This window comes from Limulus polyphemus, unplaced genomic scaffold (genome assembly GCF_000517525.1).
Source record: "Limulus polyphemus unplaced genomic scaffold, Limulus_polyphemus-2.1.2 Scaffold65, whole genome shotgun sequence".
NCBI classification, from domain to species: domain Eukaryota; kingdom Metazoa; phylum Arthropoda; class Merostomata; order Xiphosura; family Limulidae; genus Limulus; species Limulus polyphemus.
In genome coordinates this window covers 417959-433510 of record NW_013665675.1, presented here as the reverse complement: position 1 = coordinate 433510, position 15552 = coordinate 417959, and the positions used below count along the sequence as shown (strand labels likewise).

At 31.6% G+C, this 15552-nt stretch overlaps 1 protein-coding gene across 1 annotated transcript in view; it reads left to right on the top strand.

Annotated features, from left to right (window-relative positions):
* Nucleotides 1-669: 669 nt before the first annotated feature.
* LOC106465038 (contactin-6-like) overlaps nt 670-15552 on the top strand; it is a 129034-nt gene continuing 114151 nt past the window's right edge. Inside the window, exon 1 of the mRNA XM_022393368.1 lies at nt 670-945. Within this exon, the coding sequence (XP_022249076.1) occupies nt 849-945 (97 nt within the window). The 5' untranslated portion in view covers nt 670-848. The remainder of the gene's footprint in view (nt 946-15552) is intronic.

Sequence of the window (15552 nt, the reverse complement as noted above, 5' to 3'; positions counted from 1 at the left end):
ATATCTATAAATGGGATACTTTAAAAACATTGCATCGTTAACGGTTTTATATGAATTTAACCAAGAAGATATGCAAAAACATAAAACGTCTAACTTATAAAATCAGCAGCACTTTTAACTAAGCTTTGGGTCCTAATTTAGGAGTAATATCTATATTTAATTTATCCGAGAAGGTAAGAGGTAAATTTATGAACCAACGCTAAAATCCGGGGTTCTATTCCTCGCGGTGAACTGACCGTAGACAGCTCATTGTGTATCTTTGTGCTCAAAACAAAACACCAACAACAAACAACATCGTAATTCATATGGTAAATGACTGACCATTTTATTCTTACATCGTGTCATGAGTGTTTGTTTTTTTATTTTACATATTTCTTTTTTACTTTTTCGTTAGGTTATCCAATTTGATTTTCTGTCAAAGCGACGCAATCATAGCTGACCCTTTGATAGAGCTGAAATTTCATATCTATCTAGAAACGCTAAGAAATCGTATTGTCAGCTTTATTCCTCACACTATTTGCCAAATTCACTATAGAAATGATGACAAAAAGACAGTTTATTCAAGACACAGGTGACGCTGCAAGTCTGTCTTGATATTGATCATCTCACCAACAGCTTGCCTTTCTCACGGCTGGTCTCATCACGACATTTGAGTGAGAAACCACTGGGAGGACAAGCCGCACTTACGTAGATACTTAAGTTCTAGTGTAATTTTCCCTCAGTGTGACATACGTTCTTTGGTTAATTTTTGTAAAATACTAACTAAGATGATCCACAGTATTGAGATCGTATTGTTCTGCGTAAATTATGCTTGAAAATACGTTCTTTTGTTTCAGAAATACTACGAGATGAAACTGTTAGTTACCTATATGGTCACCATCGCGACCTGTTTAATTACTTATTATTGTCACGATATTCAATTAGAAGGGAACCCGCCAGAAAAAAGTAAGTTTATTTCATTTTGTTTTACAAGTATTGTTATATTGAGAGAAATATTTTATACATCTATGTATGAGTGTGTGTGTGTGAATGCTTTCTACAGCTTTATTAGGTGGTGCTTGAAAGGTATTTTTTTGTTATTTAGAAAATTACAAGTCTAATACATATCAAAGGTATTTAGTAATTACTACTTTGAATTCGACAATGTTTCCTTAATCCAAATAATCATTATTAATCATGATGGCTTAGAAACTTATGTCGGATATATTACTATTGCTCACTCTAAACGCAACCTTTATATTTGAAACCGATATTCCTTATGAATTTTTGAAAAAAAATATTGTGATTTTTATGAAATTGTATAATGAAATATTACGTAGCAGCATAGAAAAAATTAAAACAAGAAATAATGAACATCTGGAAACATACTGTAGACGTTACGCTGTTACCAATACCGACAAGTTATGTTCATGGTGTAACATTGTTTTTAATAGGATATTCATAATAATACTTATTATTGTTTTAATAGGCGTTTGTTCCTTGTTAGGAGAAATAGTTCTAAGTTTGCCTGTTCATGATGAATGTCATTTGGTACGCCAAAGTTGATGAATAAATAAATAACTCGTCTTCTCTGTACTTCATACTTTTTTCAGTGTAAAATGTTAATTAAGAAGGTTCTTATCACACGTAATTACTGACTCTTCTAATAGTAAGCCTATTTTTTAAAATTATAATGAACAAGTGTCTAACCATACAAACAGAAATTCAATTTAACACAATACGTTTGCATATTTTCATATAATTGGAACTTTTCTTTAAATTACATCTGCATCGAAAAACAAAAATCCCCGCAAGTATGAAGTAGATTATTTTTATAAATTTCAGGCAAACATTTTACTAGCGTTCCGGAACAAAGTGTCTTGAAAAAGTCATGTGCTTTTAGCCACACTCAATGTAGGCAATAGTTTGTTAATTACAATGATCGACTATTGCAAAGAAATATTGAATAGTTTGTTCAAAAGTAATAATTAATTATTTTTCTCTTTCTAGTGTGTAGTATGCAAATAAGAAGGTTCGAAAAAAAACATTGAAGTTTGCATTTGATTTAGAAAAATAAAATTAAACAAAATAGCAACAAGTTTTTATTTAAGGATATTTTTTTTGTTAAAAATCCAGCATCAGCTGTTTAAGAAAAGAGTGTTAAGATAAGGCTGAGTGGTTTGGTAGGAGACATTCTTCTAGTTTTTGAATGCAGTGTGCTCATTTCTTAGCTATAACTATTTCTTCTTCGAAACTTAACAATTATCCTAAACTATAAATGTATGCAAAAGTACTGAGTTATTCCAAATTCTAAATTAATTGGCAAGTATTTAATGAAACTTTAATTGCAAGAATCCGGCAATATCTAGTCATTCCTAAAATTTCGATCTGTTTTCCTAAATCTTTCATATTTTAATCTTCGTGTTCTGATCTTTTCATTTAAATGATAAAATACTTGTAATGCTGTAAAACGCTCTTGGTAGTATATTTCAAGGACTGGGAATACATATATAATGGTACTTGCAAGGATCTCACAATGAACAGAAACTATCTAGTAAAAAAAAACAAAAACATATTACTTGTTTTTAAATAATTAACATTCGTTTTAGAAAACAAACAGTCTTTCTTCTATTTGTGAACAAATATAGAATTGCTGTGAAAATAGATTTAAATATACGGTGGCATAACTCTCAAGTTTTATTTATTTCAATTCAACTATACTGTTTCTTTAAAAACATTATAAATTATTTACTCAATAAAACTTGTATATTTATAACTTTGCTTGTTACAAAACATACTTGATTTCTTCCGTTCTTAACAGATTTATATAACGGAAATTAACGCGGAACATAGGAAATCAGAATAAACAGGAAGTACACGCATATCAAAGAAAATAGCTCCGGTGATCAGCGAAAACGTCCATCTTTGCTTGCATGCCGCCAAAAGTCCTTGAAATATTAACATGTTGATAGCTGTATTCTGTGGTCATTCGTTCTGTAAATGACAAAACAGACTACATATATATATTCGAAGCTTGATGTAAGATATTCTAACTTTTATAAGAATTACAGCATTAACTATAGTATATGTTTTGTTCGATTCGTATTAAATGAAGTAGCCTCGTTTGAGCTACTATATTGAACACTTAACATTCTTAACTGTTTTGTTTTTTGTATAACGCTAACTCTCAACTAGTTCCATGGATTATATATCTTTTGTTGGAGATAATTAAAGACTGTATGTATGTATATATATATATGTCACCCATTAGTAACAGTTAGCGCTCTAAGCATCCCTGAAACTTTGCTTTCCTGTTTGCATCTGAACTAATCAATTTTTGGAGTTATTGTTTGCTTTTGTCTGGAAGTTTTTGCGATGTCCTTTTCCTTGTATGTTATGATTGGAGTTGCCCTAATCTTCACTACATCGAAAGAAACAATCGATCAGGAAACTTTCTGATATCTGTTAACCTTCCTGTCGACCTGATATCAGCGATTGACGGTCATGGGTTTTCTTCCACTGCTGATTGACTCTGATCACAGATGTCATTGAATAAGCATTCGACAATACGGTATTTTATAACGATACTCCTGCTAGAGAGATAGCTACTACGAAAGTCAAGCTAGATTCAACTCTTACAGATTTTCTTGCCGAGTAGCTTTGATACGATCACAACAAGATAATTGTATGGCTTAAACAATCAACTGACACAGCAGATAATCAGTTCATATTGCATACACAAATAAATGGAACCTTGTATGAGATATGAAAGAAATACTTCATAAAGTATAACTAACATTTAAATGGTTGCACTGTAGTATTTTCTTCCATTGTTAATAAACTTTACTGCAAATTAAAACGGTTACTTTGTTGACGTAAGTAATTTGATGAATGAAAATTTGATATTTTTTGTAAATAGTCACTATATTAGTGGTGTAAATCCACAAACAAACAAAAAAGTATATTATATCGGCTTTCAAACCAACATTTTCCACAGTTTTGAACAATCATGACTGACTCCATTTCTTCGTAAACTAGGCTCGAAACTTTTGATCATCGTGTTTTATTATTGGAGTACGTCTGTGAATACTTCCTCCATTCTTCTGTAAAAACAGTAAATAGTAAGCTAGTTTTAAGAAAACAATATTTACCAATGCTAATATTTTATCGATTATATTGCCATATCAAAAGTTCTTGTACCTGCTATACAAATTATAACAGCGTATGGTCGTAAATAATGAGAGCTTTATGGTAGCCTTCGATTTTGCTATCGCTTTAAAGATACATGCACACAAATTCTTCGTAGCATGCAGTCTTTATAATCTTTATTGACTAAACTTAATCAACATGGGTATAATATTGTTCACTAGTTATTAATGAACATATTTGCGTTCTATTGAATGGGAAGGCTACGCGTTTCAATAAACTATGTGTTGGGAAAATAGCATCCCAATTATTTACTTTCAGCATTCAAGTAAATATGTTTCAAGCATATATATATACACAAATTAAAAAATGTACCCATTCAGTCTGCTATGGTGCTGTTTGATGTAAATTGTCTTATTTTTTATAAGGTAGGCGTGTATGTATATATTTTTGTCTGACCAGTTGGATTAAAAAATAGTAACAACATTAAGCAGTACTCCTGGGGATTCATTGCTTCAAGAATTATAAATCAATTGTTGTAATATAAGGATCGAATCAACAGAATCAATTGAATCAATCGAAAAAGTGTTTTGAAACTCTCTTTATCGATTATGTTATATATCCATGGAAGTGTATATCAACTTTATTTAGTTGGGTACTTAAGAAAGGTATAATATTGTAGACGTATTTGGAACCCGATCTGATTTGTTTTGTAATATGTATGCGTGGATTTGATTACTATTTGAACGGTAATTAACACTGTCATATGAATTAATCTACCAATTTATTACAGTGTAATTTACGTTTCATATGAAATGATCCAACTAAGCAATCTAACTTTAGATTATCAAGCATAGAAATGAGACCGAAACAAAATTTTGATGTTATCAACGGTTCAATGGTTGGTTGTCATGACCAATGAGAAATGTGCCGTTGATTCACGTCTTAAACAAATAACAGTACTGTATTTCGTGCAAGGAAGTTTAGGCGCAAAATTTTTATTGTAAATGAATAAGGATTCTTTATTTTCTGCTGTTAAATTCGGTAATTATGAAATCTAGCTATTAAGTATTCAAACTCAAGTATTTTTTACAAGAGTGAAGAATATACTTACCGACATATATATTAATTTCAAAAATATAGATCAGACATCTAGAAGGAAGGACTACTCAATGAATAATTTAAACTGCTGAATCAAATATTATTATAGATGTTGTTAAGGTAATGGAAATATAACTTTAGTTAGAACATTGCAACCAATATCTAAAAACTAGTTTCACTTTAAGCACTCGAGCATATACCAGTATGGGATTTGTCTTACACTATACGTATATTAGAATATATATTTCAGTTATTGTACAAAATTATAATGTTTTTTCTAACAAATATTGTCATAAACATTGCATAATAATTATTATTTGTTGTATTGATTTGTTTTGAATTTCGCGCAAAGCTACACGAGGACTATCTGCGCTAGCCGTCCATAATTTAGCAGTGAAAGGCTACAGCCATCTTTTGGGCTACTCTTTTACAAACGAATAGTGGGATTGACTGTCACATTATAACACCCCGACAACTGAAAGGGCGAGCATGTTTGGTGGGAATAATTATTTATAAAGAATATATTCGAAGTAATATACTATTGAAAAATGTTTTACATAATACTTTAGACGTTAAAAAGTCACGTATTGCAACAGGACTAAACCATTTTCGATCATCATACGACACAATTCTTAAAATATTACTCAGGGATATTTTCTATAGCAAGAATTGCTTTAATATGTTAATTTCAATTATTTTTTGCTACTGGTAAAAGCTCGTACATACACATTGTTTAAGTATATATAGTGCATAACATACAAATAATGTCGTTATATTTTATTTTACACGCACTTGCTGGAACTCTATGGCATACCATGTATACATTCTGAAAAAATATTACAGAACGATAATGCACATTGTTAAGATGTCACCATGGTGAATACGAACGAGCTGGCTACAAATGTTTTTAGTATATGCACGAAATGTGAAACGTCCTTTGAATATTTATAAGCAGATACGCTTTCTTTTCTAAATCTGTATTTTTTTCATCTCATTTCTCAGTGCAATACAGCTGCTTTCAACATTATTTATCAATGGAGAGAGGGGTTATAAAGTCCTCTCAACTCATTAAAAAAATAAGATTTTCGTACTCATATCAGGCGGTAGTTTTGTTGCTTTTTTCTACCGGGATGGCTTTCCCCTACCATCACAGATATCTATGTCTGACTACATACTGAATAAGATTTATTTCTTTGTTATTAAGCACAAAGCTACATAATGGGTTATCTGTACTTTGTCCACCGCAGGTACAGAAATTTAACGTTTATCGTTGTAAGCCCTTAGACTGTCCGCTGTGCCAACGGGAGGAGGAAAGGGGCAACCTGCAGTTGCATAATCAGTCGTTATAATCTGATATATAATCTGATTCTTACTGCAGAGAAATAACACTAAATTTAATTTTTAAAACTCCTATCAACGTAACGCAATTCACAAATATAAATGAAAAAATACTAAAGCTAATTGCAGTATTATAGACATCAAACAACACCAAACTAGATGGAACTCTCAATGGTATTATGAAACATAACCTTAACGCTATTGTATTGAAAAGGGAATCTGTGATTTTTATCGTTAAGATATTAGGAAGAGAAATCTATGACTATAAACACGAAATGCGAAAAAGTATTTGAAGATTTGCAATTGCATTGCAATTTCTTTTCTAATTATGTTTTTTTTTCATCTTATTTCTCAATGCAATACAGCTGCTTTCAACATTATTTACCAATAGAGAGTGCGGGTATAAAGTCATTTTTGTCCAAAGGACTCTTCATGATGTAAATAAGCCCCATTGTGCTGATAAATCTCCTTCCCTATTTTTAATTATTAGTATATCTACCTCAAGGGGTATGTGCCCGAACGAAAAACCATTAGGGCACCCGCCCTTGGTACCTGAATATGTGCGCTAAATTAGTCCTGTTAGTTTGTGTTTCTCCGGTGGGACAGCGGTAATTTTACGCACTTATAACGCGCAAATCCGGGATTCGATTTCCCGCGGTGAACACGGCAGATAATCCAGTGTGGGTTTGCTCGAAAACAAACAAACAAGTTAGCTTTTGGGCGGATTATGAACACAGTTTCAAACATAGCGACCCCGCAATCCAGACGGAGGAAAGGAACATCAATTCCAGATTCGAGTTCAGCGATTCCAAAAATCTACCACCCAACCTTATCATACCAGGGTGGCCCTTTTGTGCGTGTTGTAGCCCTCTTTTTCCTGTTAGTACTCCTTTGGAAAATGAGTTACACTATGTAGATAATAACGTTACCAGTCCGCATCCAAGTTTGAACCTGCTAGCTCCGAAACTTTGTGATGTGTTCGCGGACAAACAAATTCACACACAATTTTAATTAATATAGATTGGTGTTTCAGATTCAGTGCCACTCTAGAACAACTTTCCCAAGTTCAATCCTACTTAGTCTGATTCTAAATGCGTCGAAGGATTTGAAGAAGTAAGATTACTGTATGGTTTAAGTTTTTTTAGTCACCTTACGTGGAAATCTTACTTCATATTTTGTTGTTGTTGTTAATGGTACCAGGAGATATGCTCACCTTCAACACAATGACTTTTTGGATCAGGAGAGCCTTTTTTGTAACCATGGTCTTCACTTAATGTATGAAAAGCTTTCTGCAAATCTGTTTGGAGTACGGTTTTGGAACCAATTTCTGTCTTAAGGTCTCCGCTACTTGAGATTGTCTGGTTCTTTAGAGAATATTGAAAGCTCTTTTTTTTTAAGTGTTGGATTATTTGGCTTTATGCCGCCCCCAGTGGCACAGCGGCATGTCTGCAGACTTACAATACTAAAAACCGCGTTTTGATACCCGTGGTGGGCAGAGCACAGATAGCCCATTGTGTAGCTTTGTGCTTAACTTCAAACAAACAAACAAAGCTTTATGCCTTTTAACAATTTCGTTTTATAAATATTTTTTTTTGGAAAGACTTAGTACATATGCCTCCAAACCATACGGCAACTCGTGGCGACATTGTCTGTCGAATTAAAATTCATTGCAGATCAAATGTATACAGGTGAGAAACATATTGCCAATGGTGCCTCGGCTTACGTTTTTGACAACATGCCACTGCATTTCATAAACGAATCGTTCTTATGAATTGCAATTAGCCCTCTATATATAATTATGTATTTCAACTTCGCTCTAACACGTACTTACGTTTTTAATCTTTCATCGAATGAAAGTGGAAATGAAAATAATGCAGATTGGTAACAAAAGACGGGCTGTTACTTTTTCCAATCTATCTAACTTATATTACGAACAACCTTATCAGAGTTTGGGAAGAAAATAGCAACTAAAACACATCTTGAATTTGTGTAATGTAACAGGTTATTTCACAACATTTCTGAAACTCTCTTTTTATATCAGTTAATGAGAAAAGTAAAAAAAATAAACAAATAAACTTAATGAGCACAAAAAAGAATAAAACTAGTAACTTTCTTTCTTTTGCGTACTTATAGATTTTCGCTAAAACATCGAAGCCAAACCTAGTTGCCTTTACGAACGTCCAATCATCTTAAGTTACTTCAAAAGTAAATGACACATTGCACAATACTGCCATATTGGGTGCAATGTGTATTTTTATCCACACAAGAAATACCGCACTAAAGCAGAATATTAAACTAGCTACAAGTATAATTTTATAATAGCGGGTTTCCATAGGTTTGTGCATAATAATGAATAAATATTTGCTATATTTATCTCTTAAAAGGCTAAGCTATGTGCTTCATAATCTCGTGCTATAAAGAAACTCTAGAAATGGTTAATTACCTCTTTAAGATAATGAAATAAAAGGGTCTGATATTGGAAATGTTAACATTCATCAAAAAAGAAAAAACAAGACTTTACAATTAATTTTAAAAACCTGCAATTTCCATTGTATAATGTATTATAACTAGACAACTGGGAAATGAATACAATTGACTAGGGTAAGTTAGAATTGAGACCTTATAATCTTTGGACCTATATATATATATATATAGTGGTTTAAAATTAATTTTAAATTTAATATAAATAAATGAATATTTAGCAGTATATAATTGCTATTTTGAAGGTTTATTTACTTATAACTAAATATTATAGATATTCCAAAGAATATTATATTTGTGTAAATGATACGATAAAAAAATTTAAGTAAAAGCTTCCCAATTTTATATTAAAATCATCACTCATCACAATGTCATTATGTCGTAACAAAAAAGCTCTAAGTATAATTATTAATATCCTGATTGATATATAGTTTAATACTCTGTTCATTAATTGTTTCTACAAGTCTATATTTTGATCAAATTCCTGAAAAGGGTTTTTATAGCTTTGACTCTTCTAGAAGCCCTAGATTTACTGTTGCTGTAATATTGGAATATTAGTAATCAATTAAAATATTTTTCCAATGTCAAGGGATATTTAAAATGTTAGTATTTTTGGATAAAGCGTTAGCAAAACTTAGCCTAAGAGCTTATAATACTGAAATTTGCGATTCGGTTCCTGCGGTAGGCATAGTACAAGTAACCCATTATGTAGCTTTGACAAAAACAAATCAAAAACTTTTAAAATTCAAATAACATTGATTCGACGGTATGTTTGTTTTAGAAACTATTTTTTGTAAGTATGTTTAAGACAAGAAAATTGTCAAACTTTTCCTAAGTGAAAATTAATTTCAGTATAATTGTCGTATAAAGCTGCACAACAACATTCTGCACGTAGTCGTTCCTAATTTTGAACCGACAACACCCACCGCCAGTTCTTGGGTTATTCTTGTCTGGTAGAATAGTAGAAGCTGAGTATCGCTTTTATAATGTATCCCCGACCTCAAAGTCAGGGACACTTTTTTTTTGTCGCGGAATCAGGACACATATTATGGTATTTACAGTCCAGGCACGCTAATTCAACTGGCCACACCCAGCTGAATTATAACATAGTTTAATACAACGTTATAAGTACGATTTCTACGTGCGTTTTCTGCATCTTTGAAGTTCGGGCACGCTTTTCTCTAGGCCACGCCTTATCCAAAGGTTTTTTTTTTTCTATACAGTTAGGATTCTATGTGTAAATTAGAAACATCAAGTGTTTATACAAAAAGTTTATAATTCAATAAAATTCAATTTTTTCTAACTTATCAAAACTAGAAAAAAAACTTTTTTGGTTCTAAATTTTAGAACATCAAAAATTAGATCGTTTATCTAAACACTTCTAAATTTGAAAGAGACTGCAAATTTTGTAAGGATATAAAAACTATTAAGCAAAAAAATTATGTTGTGAACAAAATATTTTTGCTTGAACAAGTATATTCTAAACTTTGATAGTTTGTTTGTAATTAAGCACAAAGCTATACAATGGGCTATCCGTACTCTGCCCACCATGGGTATCGAAATACGGATTATAGCGTTGTAAGTCCGCAGACATACCGCTGTGCCACTGAGAGACAAAGTTTGATAGAGTTCTTATAGTTTAAGAACCCAGTAGTACAGCGGCATGTCTGCGGACTTAAAATGCTAGAAACCGGGTTTCGATACCCAAGGTGGGCAGAGCACAGATAGCCCATTGTGTAGCTTTGTGCTTAACTTCCAACAAACAACACTATAAATATGTGCATGTTTTTACTATGTCTTTTTTATTTTCGTTTTTATCTATGTATATGTTGGTGGCAGAATTTATATAACTGTAGTATTGATTTCAATGACGTTTATCGAGAAATAAGTAAATATTTTCTTTGTTCTATAAGGATAAAGTATGCAAGTAAAAAAATTCCTTTCTTTCTAAACGTTAAAAACTTCGGTCATTTTCGATAGCTCATGTTGAAGTGTTCGCCTTTTTAAATTACATTTTGTTTAAGTGTTCTGCTTTAATATTATGAAAACAAATTCTGTGGAAAATCATTTGAATTGATTGAATAAATTCGTATGGTTAAGAATAATAGAAGGGCCACCAACATCATTAATACTGCAAACGTTGCATATGATTTTATGGACTAACTAATTAAAGTTTCAGGATTTTGACATAATATGAATATAAGGGCACGAAGCATGTTTTTTAAACGTTTCGAAATAATAAAGATTCAGTCATCAGTAATCCACAGAAAAGAAGACAAATATATCTTCTGCAACAAATATATAGGACAAAAATATAAACTAAATCAAACTAGAACAATTGTAAATCATTGTTCAGAGAGTGGTAAAGCTTCTTTTATCAGAAGTTCAGTTTCAGACTGAGCATTAGCAAGAATTCCAAAGTTTGTTACACTGATCGGATGTTCTGTGTGTTTATTATGATGATGTATTGGGTATTAAGGAGGATTATTAACTCTAAACTTGTTTTACCGACATTCCCATATGTTCATATGCTCATACTTTAAGATGCGCTTAGTTTCGTCAGTAATGAGAATCGGAAGGCAGTACTTATTGTGAGAAAAAATCTTAGTCTGAAGATCAACATGCGGCTATTATTGGTTCATTATTCTTTTAAGATGTTTCTTGATAATAACGCTTTGTTTTCTAATCTATATGTTATACAATTACAAATGGTGCGAGTTTTGAGCGAGTTCACATTCTTATTTGTTATATTTTGTAAGAATGAAATATCTGTATCAAGGCCCAGGCAACTATAATAAAGGTTATAGTCTCTGAAGAATGAGACGTTTGTAACTAAATGGCATGAAACTATCCAACTATATGACAACACCGAATAAGGTTTGTTGTTGTTTTTTTCGATAGACAGAAGTAGAAAACCTGTTGGATTTATGATTACCTAAAATAGGTATAATGTTAATGTTAATTAATGTCCCGTAGGTTAATTTTATGAAAGGACGTAATGAATTAAGATAATCCAGATAGTGGGACGTATATTCATTATAGCAAAAAATAATAAAAGTATCGTCAACTTCACACTGTAACAGTTTTTCTTCGTAGCATTTATAATTAAATAGTTCTTAGATAACTACTATTTCCACTGCGACTCAACTGGTCTATTGAGCTTAATATTTCAGTTATAGTGTGGTTGACATATTATTACCGGTTTTTACTTGTTATCACTCATAATTTATCATAATTACTAAAGTAGTTGTCTCCCGTTGACGCTGTGATTGACTAACCCGACATATTATTACCGATTGCTGTCACTCATAATTTATTATAATTACTAAACTAGTTGTCTCCCGTTGTCGCTGTGATTGCCTAACCAGACATATTATTACCGATTTTTCTTTGCCATCACTCATAATTTATTATAATAACTAAAGTAGTTGTCTCTCGTTGACATTGTGTTTGACTAACCAGACATTACCTATTTTTCTTTGCTATCAATCATGATTTATTATAATTACTAAAGTAGTTGTCTCCCGTTGACACTGTGATTGAATAACCAGCTACTGGAACAATAAAACTAACCTGCGTATTTGCCAGTTCATCTAAATGATAGTAAAGTTAATTCAAGTTGAAATCATAATAATGAATAAATAAATTATATTGTGTCGTTACTCTTTACTCTAGTTCTGTTTTATAAATTTTAAATTTATAACAATTACACCTCACGTACTAAATCATACCATAACAGTTTTTTTAATGACCTTGGTGATATAAATAACGTCTGAACCCCTGTTATGTATGTCGTATCAAAGCCGGCTTAATGAGCGAAAGGTTTCGTAAACACTGTATATTTGAAGTATTCATGTTATTGCATACTCGTTTTAGCTTTCACTCATATCTTCTTAAAATGACTTCTATAACAGACGGATTTGAAGTCTGCAAGACACGTGTTGAGCTAAATGTGATCATGGTTCTCAATGGGGAACCTATTGCAGCGTCATATATTTGTCCGTATATAGACCATTGTCGAAAAGGAAGTTTGATTTTTTTTGTGGTTATTTTCATCATGGCTTTTCGGTCAGCTTTAGACAATCCGTAACTAAAGAATTTTACATTCGGTAAATCTAGTACGTTCTTTGAAATTACTTAAAGCTAATACCAACACATATGGTTAGTAGTCTGTAAAGATTATGTGTCACGGCTAGTCCCATCCATTCTACAAGATTTACGGCATGTGTTTATTGTTTGTTATCCCAACACTGTTATAAAGTATTAGGTTGGAATTAGCTTTGGTTTCCAGTAAGATAAATGGTTTACAGAGACTAAATCTAAATCCATTTCTTCATATCGTAATGGATTTATAACTTCCCAAGGACGATAACCTTCATTTGTAACACTTTTCCTGAACCTATATTTTTTAAATTTCACTCTTCTCTCGTCAGGATCTTCGCCATATTACACCCTGACTTGTCAGAATCTTCGTTGTATTACACCCTGACTTGTCAGAATCTTCGTTGTATTACACCCTGACTTGTCAGAATCTTTGTTGTATTACACTCTATAACGTTGTTGGAGACTGAAACATTCAATAGGTAACTTTCATATCATACAAAGGTCTCTTGGATTACTTTTTTTTCATAACATATGGAAATTTCCTATTTCACAGAGATCACCTGCTCATGCAACTTGACTAATTTGGCTTGGGTGAATTCATGATGTAAAATCCTTGTCCAAGACTATTGTTTGCCATCAAATCATAGGAGACAGCGCGTTGTCCAGTTTCTTTTCTGTAAAATAAAAACAGATAGATGAAACTATGTAAATGCAAAATAAAGTTAATAGAAATGTAAGATGAAACTAGTCTTAAAACATTACTCCACTTACGTCTTTATTTTATGTTTCTATGTTTTAAATAAGGAAATGTAAACAGTAATTTTTCAATACTATTATTATATATGTATAACTATTAAGATAAAACTCGGTATTTTCAACGTCAAAGGACTTTACCTTTAAATAAGTAAAATTAACTTGTGTTATCTGAGAACTAATTGGGTTTTTGTCCATACTTTTTGTGTTTTTCATTCATATGCAATTTTTAATGCTTGGATTAAGAAAACATATCAAAAGTCGTATTTTAACACATTTTTCCACAATTTTGAGACCAGCTTACAGCGTTTCCTATAATAGTTTCTTGAATAATAGGTAGGCAAACAACGATTTATAAGCAGAAGGAAAAGTTTTATTGATTGTGGAACATGCAAGAAGCAAATGTGTTTACTAAGCTCAGAATAAAACACCGACAGAAAACCTTGTATTGCTTAGTACAGATCATATCTGAAGAAGGCAGACCAATGTTCTGTTGAAACGTGTAGTATGTTCCACCATCAATAAAACTTTTCCTCATTCTTATAAATCGTTGTTTGCCTACCTATTATTTTATTAACATAATGTGTTTCCTTAGTCAAGTAACAAACGGTTTCTTTATTCGTTAAACAGTTTTATTTTATATAATGTAACTAACGTTGTTTTAAGTTACTATGATTACTTTCCAAATACAAGAATCGTTGATAATAACTTTAACAAAGTGTTTACTCGTTGTTTAAAGTGGTTGAAGATGCATACGTAAAAACGTTTTAGCAGAAAATGACTAAATTTAATTCCGCTTGTTTATTTACTAGTTTAAGACATTTTATATTACATTTTCATTGCATGATAAAATTTGTAAATAAGTTATTTTCTTTAAAAAATGCGTCTAAAATGCTATGTCTAATATACTTTATAAACTCATACTTTTATTCCAAGATAATAAATATATTGTCCAGCTATTATTATAAAGTACGTTTTAAATCATCCATATTTAACTTGAAAGCTAATTCTAGGTTCTGTACTGAAACAAAGTACTGTCAAGTACAATAATTTAGGTTTGGTGTATAAAGTAGTTTAGTCAGATTTTAAGTCTAGGAACCTTGTAATCTAAACACAAAAACCAAGATGTGTTTGACTAATCGGAAGTTGCATAACAATTGTAAAATACTTTTTTTTAATTTCGTCAGGGCGCCTTTCGAGAAGTGAGAGAGCTTAATATATTTTGGTTCACTCTTCATTTGATACTTAGTTAGCTAAATACATACGTGTGTGTCATTGATAACTGGTTACTCTTACAACAACCGTTAATAAGCACAATTTCTCTATTGATTAATACCTTTCTGAATCGTTTTTCTTGGATATTTTCAAACATGTTTATGTGTTTCTCAGTTCACTAAGTAACATGACCGTTTAGAAGTGATTGATGTAGAGTACCAGAGTCCTTGCTTATTAACTTTAAACTGTGTTGCTTATGGTGAATTCGAAGATATATTCAAAGGTCATAAATACTGTATTGAAGAAAGGAGAAATTATAGTAAAAAGTGAGTAAAAAAGTAAGATGTATTTTAACAGAAAATTTGGTTTCTTGTTTCAAAGTAGCATGTGCCCGGCATGGCCAGGTGGATAAGGCGCTCGACTCACAATCTGAGG